The sequence below is a fragment of the Salvia splendens genome, chromosome 2, assembly GCF_004379255.2.
Source record: "Salvia splendens isolate huo1 chromosome 2, SspV2, whole genome shotgun sequence".
Lineage (NCBI taxonomy): Eukaryota > Viridiplantae > Streptophyta > Magnoliopsida > Lamiales > Lamiaceae > Salvia > Salvia splendens.
This window is the reverse complement of record NC_056033.1, coordinates 7,996,753-8,003,431: the sequence shown is the minus strand read 5'-3', so window position 1 is coordinate 8,003,431 and position 6,679 is coordinate 7,996,753. Positions and strand designations below refer to the sequence as shown.

At 39.3% G+C, this 6,679-nt stretch overlaps 1 protein-coding gene across 2 annotated transcripts; it reads left to right on the top strand.

The window, feature by feature from the left end:
- The first annotated feature begins 559 nt into the window (after positions 1-559).
- Positions 560-2,692, top strand: LOC121760537 (protein DETOXIFICATION 54-like). Of its 2 annotated transcripts, none has more exons than XM_042156191.1 (4): positions 560-741; positions 820-901; positions 991-1,854; positions 2,038-2,692. In XM_042156191.1, the coding sequence occupies exons 1-4, from the start codon at positions 650-652 to the stop codon at positions 2,587-2,589; spliced, it is 1,590 nt and encodes a 529-aa protein (XP_042012125.1). In that variant the 5' UTR covers positions 560-649; the 3' UTR covers positions 2,590-2,692. The 2 variants fall into 2 exon arrangements, with proteins under 2 accessions (XP_042012125.1, XP_042012128.1); XM_042156194.1 differs by having other exon boundaries at positions 609-741; positions 846-901.
- The last annotated feature ends 3,987 nt before the right edge of the window (positions 2,693-6,679 follow it).

The window sequence follows — 6,679 nt, the reverse complement described above, 5'->3', positions numbered from 1 at the left end:
TCCCACCCGCGCCCCCACCCCACCCCGCCGTGCCTCTGGCTCCGCCGCCGCTGCCGCCGCCCCCGCCTCGGGCTCCGCCACCAAAAAGAAGCGGAACAGGCAAAGGTCCCAGAAGTTGCCGCTTCCGGAGAAGAATGAAGAGTTCGCCCCAGGGAGAACGAACTACAACCCGGATTAAACCATCGTCTTAGCGAGGTGTTGAATTGATATTTCAGAGGACCTAGTGTTTGCCAACAACCAAAAGCAAATAGCGTATTGGGAGTGCATCGCTGAGCGCTACAACGAGGCCAAGCCGCCGGCCGCCTACAAGCGCCATAGGGAGCAGCTCCGCAAGCACTGGGATCAGGTGAAGAAGCATCAAGTGAATAAGCAGGTCAATTTGTTCTCGACGGAGTACGAGAAGTGCTTGAGGGGGCAGGGCAGCGGCGAGAGTTTGACTTATGTGCGCGACCCATAAAAGCTAATGTCGCCGCCATTATCAAAAGCTGTATACTTTTTGGCCTTTCCTAAAGTTCAGATTTTTATTTTTAATTTTGTCTGTGACACGACACAACTTGTTAAACAAAGATATTATACGCTGAAAAAAGAATTCAATTAATCACACTGCACTAATGCTTCCCTGCTTATTAATATCCATGTTGTACGTAATATGCAATCTTGTGACATAGTGTGCTCTCGAGTTGCTACAATTTCATCATCAAAAATTCAAGAATCTCAAACTCTCATAACAAAAATTTCTAGGTGGGCTTCTTAAAAATCAAATCTTGCTCGTCTTTCCTTTTTTATCTTGTGATGTTCTGCAAAATCATGCTATTTTAGTGTTTCCCTCTGTTCATCATATACAGGAATGGCAGAAAAAATGCGGGATTTCTACTCTCACAAACATCCTTCGTCATCCCAGGTAATACCCACATCCATCTATGTAAAAAAAATCAATCTTTATGAATAAAAATCCAATCTTTCTGAAACATCTGCCGATTTGTTGGAAAGGTGGTGGAGGAAATCAAAGAGCTATGGAAAATGGTGCTTCCCATCACTGCAATGAACTTCCTCGTCTACGTGAGAGCTGTCGTCTCCGTCCTTTTCCTGGGGCGGCTCGGCAGCTTGGAGCTCGCTGGCGGCGCGCTGTCAATCGGCTTCACCAACATCACCGGCTACTCTGTTTTAGTCGGCTTAGCTTCGGGGCTGGAGCCGGTTTGCAGCCAAGCATACGGCTCCAAGAATTGGGACCTTCTCTTTCTCTCTCTACACCGCATGATCTTCATCCTCCTCCTCGCGATCATCCCCATTGGCTTGCTATGGATCAATCTCGAGCCAATCATGCTTTTCATGGGCCAAGACGGCGAGATCACATCGACGGCTGCGGTTTATTGCCTCTACTCTCTCCCAGACCTTTTAACAAACACCTTGATTCAGCCATTGCGCGTTTATTTGAGGTCGCAGGGGGTGACGAAGCCTCAAATGTGGTGCACTTTGATGGCGGTGCTGTTTCACGTGCCCTTGAATTATGCGTTGGTGGTGGCGGCGGGGCTGGGGGTGCGTGGGGTGGCGATCGCCTCTGTTTTGACCAATTTGCATATGATGGTGCTGATGATGGGATATGTCTGTGTTTACGGAAGGTGGGAGTGGAAATTGGGCGGCGGCGATGGTGGTGGAATTGGGGCTTTGCTGAAGCTCGCCGTGCCGAGCTGTCTGGGGATTTGCTTGGAGTGGTGGTGGTACGAGATCGTTACGGTGCTCGCCGGATACTTGCCTAATCCGAAGCTCGCGGTGGCCGCCACCGGCGTGATGATTCAGACCACTAGCCTTATGTACACGGTTCCGATGGCGCTGGCCGGCTGCGTATCCGCTAGGGTAAGTGATGATATTCGTGTTTGAAAAGAGTAGTCTGTCAGGAGAGAAAAATAGTCTACTTTATAAATACTTCGCAAAAACTATTTCTTTTAATTATTGATGTCATTATGTTTATGTGTGTGTTGATTTACTAGTGATTTGATATGCCTTAATTTGAGGTCTAATTGAAAAACGATTTTACAGGTAGGAAATGAGCTGGGAGGTGGAAGACCGTACAAGGCCAAGCTGGCGGCAATGGTGGCGCTGACGTGTGCGTTCGTTGTAGGGATCATCAACGTGGTTTGGACGGTGATGTTTAGAGAGAGGTGGGGCGCTCTCTTTACCAAGGATGATATGTTGATTGCTCTGGTTGCATCGGTCCTACCTATTACCGGCGTCTGTGAGCTAGGGAATTGCCCACAGACGACTGGTTGTGGCATCCTAAGAGGCACGGCCAGGCCGGTCGTGGCTGCCAGGATCAATCTCGCCTCGTTTTACTTTGTGGGGACGCCTGTGGCCGTTGGGCTAGCCTTTTGGCTATGCATCGGGTTCCCCGGCTTGTGGCTAGGGTTGTTGTCGGCTCAAGTCGCGTGTGCCATCTTGATACTCTATGTTGTGCTGCATTGCACGGATTGGGAAGATGAAGCTGTCAAAGCTTGCAAACTTGCTTGCCTAGAAATGAGAAGTAAGTGTAACCCTAATGAAGAGATCACAAGAGTATTAGTTTTGGAGGATTCAAAGATGGATGATGTGTAAGTTGGTAAAGGTGAGAGAATTAGTTGGAAAGTGGGGTGTTTTGCTAGAATTGCATTTGTACCATCTCTTGTTTTTCCTAATGTAAATGTCATGTTTGTGTAAATAACTGTCTCATGATATCAACATTGAATAGTATAGATAAGATGATGAGGTATAAAAGCAGATCGATATTAAAAATGAAATACTATATTAAACGTGTCAAATGTAAGTTGATTTGGTGCTTTGTGAAGTGGGATTTGCAAAGACAAAGAAGTGGATGGGGATGGCTTTCGATAAATGTGACAACTCTTTGCAAAGAGTGCTCTCAAATCCCAACTCCCTTTTTCTGTGATATTGTGTTATTACAACTTTTAATCTGTGTTAAAGTTTAGCTCTTTTCTATATAGATTTGTTTTGGTGTCATATTTGATATTCTGACTCCATAATGATGTTGAACACATGATGTGGGAAATCATTTTTTCGCACCCTGTAAAATTTGGGAAAATATTTCATTATTGAAATCTTTGTAAAATTTGGGTCCACATATAAAATAATGTGTATGATATTTGTTTAAAATTTAATCTTTTTTTAGACGGAAATAATATATTGTAATATTACTAGTTTTACGTAATACGTCGTCTCAATCACCTATAAAAGACTCATTTTGTTTTCACTTTGCACCATAAAAATCTAACTCAATCAGTGTAAAAGTTATTCTATTCTAAAAATCCACAAGAATAATGTATGCCGTAGTTTCACCATATTCTTGACTACGTGGCGCCCTAAACTTTATAAAGTTTTAGTTTATGAACAAGATTCCAAACCATGCTATTAAAATGCTTGCAAAAAGTATGAGAATCAGAGAAAAGTTAGTGGTAAATGGAAAAGAAAAGGGATCCATTAACACTAATACGTGTATGTATGTGTTTAGTTGAAAAATATATTACTCAAATATATGTATGAGTAGTTCACAATTGTGCTCAAAAAAAATTGTAGGAATATTTTACAAAATAAAATGAGTTAGAAGAAACATAATCAAGTAGAATATTTTACAAAATAAAATAAAAGTAGAGTTATAAAAATCAAGCCGAAATAACCTAACGACGTAAAGAATGGGATGGTGTAGTTGACAAATATTGATATATAACTCGATGCTCAAATAGTAAGTCTTAAAACTTAAAACATAAGAAATTAAGAAAAAAGAGAAACAAACAAATTGAGCCGTCAAGCATTGGCAAGAAAAGAGGAATCAAATCTGTCCAAAACAAAAGTTGCATTTTCCATCCCATTCTTCCCAAGTCACCAACAATGTTCATTTTTATTCAATTTGAATATTTGATAATAAAAGATTTACATGCTTCAGCCCTTCTACTTTTCTAGATATGCTGACAACCTTCATTACATAATCAAAAAAATCCAATAATTTTTTATGTTCTTGTCTTTCGACCTGTCCCATAAACTCAAAAGAAACCATTATAATAAATCAAGATCTTGAAGTATTGGAGGAGAAAGAAATCCTACTTGACCTGACCTAATAAAACATCCATCAAGAAGTGGGCAAGATGAGAGGCAGAGAAAAAAGACTTCACATACATATGTACTATATAATATGATATATATGGGAGTATCAAATGATTCAAATCCACTTGGTTAGCCACTTTAGTACAAGAAAACAAAGATTAATGAGACAGGAGTGCTTCCACTCATACCTTCCAAAGCTTATTTCTTCAATGATAATTGCCTTAGGAACTTTCCATCTCACCAGCTTAACAAGTAGCCTTTGTCAACAAGGGCGAATCCAGCCTATTATGGGGTGGGGCAAATGCCCCTCCTCAATTCTTGTTTGCCTTTATAAATTTGCTATAAATTTTCAAATATATATAAAAAATTGCACTTAATGCCCCTGCTCAAATATATAAAAATTTTCTATACATAATTTTGCCCCTCTTACAATAAAATCCTAGATACGCCCATGTTTGTCAACATCCAACATGCAGTTTATAATACAAAACCTGGGGTTTTTTTCTTTTTTTGTTCTAGAGTAGAACTTAGATTCCGTATTTGTACTGAACTTTTTTTTATTCCATGTTTGGGAGAGACGCATGACCCTCATGCGTCTCCTTTTAATGAGACGCATGACAATTATGCGTCTTTATGGGAGACGCATGAGGGTCATGCGTCTCTCAATTTTTTCGGAATTTTTTTTAACGTCGCATGAGGATCATGCGTCTTAGGAAGAGACGCATGTCCCTCGTGCGTCTCTAAGTTGCTCTGCCGCTGCCTCTGTTTCTTGGACAATTGGAGTTGTCAGTCACGTCTTTTCCCCATTCAACAGAAGTTTTGTTGTGTGCTTGAAAAAGAGGATAGCATGTTAATCCAAAGAAGCATCATTACTCTTTGAAAGCAAGAACTTTTTTATAATTTATTAATGTAAACGAGGTGGAGCATATAAAATCACAATGCAGGGTAAAGTAACAATTTTTTTATAAAAAATAGAAAAAGAGAAAAGGAAAGCACGAACGTCAATGTATTTCTATTATATATAAATATAAAAATATATTCCATTGCAAACCATCATCAAGTAACATGCACAAACTAATTAAGTATATTTAAGGTGGTGTATTCAGATACTTTAAAGAAGTGAAATTCGAAATTAGTCCATGAAAAATACATTTTGCATTTTTTATGTTTTTGAATTAGAAAAAAATATTATCATAAGTATACAGGAAATGAAAAATCAAAAAACTTATCTTTATTTTCCAATTTTGCTTTTGAGCTCTAGAAAATAGAAATGGTAAAAAAAATTAGTTTGTTTCCCTCCATTTAATTGTTGTCAGTTTTCCTATATAATGAAGTTCCAAGACATTTTAAGACGTCACTTTCAATTGTCAGATAAAAGTTCTTGCTTTTCAAAGAGCAATGATGCTTGAATGGGGAAAAGACGTGACAACTCCAATTGTCCAAGAAACAGAGGAGCAGAGCAACTTAGAGACGTACGAGGGACATGCGTCTCTCCCTACGTCGTTAAAAAATTTTTGAAAAAATTGAGAGACGCATGTCCCTCATGCGTTTCCCATAAAGACGCATAATTGTAATGCGTCTCATTAAAAGGAGACGCATGAGGGTTATGCGTCTCTCCTAAACCCGGAACAAAAAAAAACTTCAGTACACTTACGGAATCTAAGTTCTACTCAAGAACAAAAAAAGAAAAAACCCACAAAACCTGCAAATGAGTAAAGATCCACAGACAAGATTCAAGATTATTTTTATTACCAAAACTTATCAGCAGCTAAGGCTTAAGCAATCTCTAGAGAACTGTGTTCCTGTGCTGTGAAATGCTACAGTATATAAGTTGAGTTGAGGAGCAAGAATCAGAATCGAAAAGATCAAGAAACTAAATGAATGCACAGCAGAAATTTTCATTCACATAACACCAGTTTAAGCTCATTGACAAAAAGTGCATACTAGTAGTATTAAACTGAGACTTGATAAAATTACATGTTTTTATCACGTCGCAGTTTGCCCTTTGAGAAGTAGAAGGTAAGTGTGGCACGAATATACCTCTGTCTAACAATCGGCTGCCCTGTTGTTACAGGAAGAATAACAAGATCATAAATCAGATACAGCATTCTAATCCTCCTTCAGTCCATGCCTACATGAATCAACCAACAGAGAAGTAACTCATTTCTTTTGAGTTACTTCAAACTATAAAATTACTCACAAGAGAGTAGATATGCACTTCCAGTACAAAAACAATAATCAATTGATTTTCTGCATTGGGTATCAACTGGGAAGTACTAGTTGATATCAAATTATTCACCATCCTAAATTAGCTGAAATGACACAAGAACTATTAATAGCAGAGACTGTTTTGCATCAAGCCAACAAGGTCACTCTGTTGAAAGTTGTACATCAATCTGATGAATCCGCGAATTTCTGATGTTAGTGAATGCAGGAAAATACAGATCACGACACAGAGAATTTACGTGGTTCGATTTACTGAGGTAAATCTACGTCCACGGGAAGAAAAGAGGGCAGAGTTGTATTGCTTGATCTGTTTTCTACAGCTTACAATACTGACTTGCTATTTGATATTTTATCTCTAGAGAGC

What these genes read in the sequence shown, in the direction of transcription:
- LOC121760537 (XM_042156191.1), top strand. Translation starts at nt 650, where the DNA reads ATGCAATCTTGTGACATAGTGTGCTCTCGAGTTGCTACAATTTCATCA. An exon ending in CTCATAACAAAAATTTCTAG is followed by an intron (nt 742 to 819) that starts GTGGGCTTCTTA and finishes ATGCTATTTTAG; the next exon opens with TGTTTCCCTCTGTTCATCAT. An exon ending in CCGGCTGCGTATCCGCTAGG is followed by an intron (nt 1,855 to 2,037) that starts GTAAGTGATGAT and finishes ACGATTTTACAG; the next exon opens with GTAGGAAATGAGCTGGGAGG.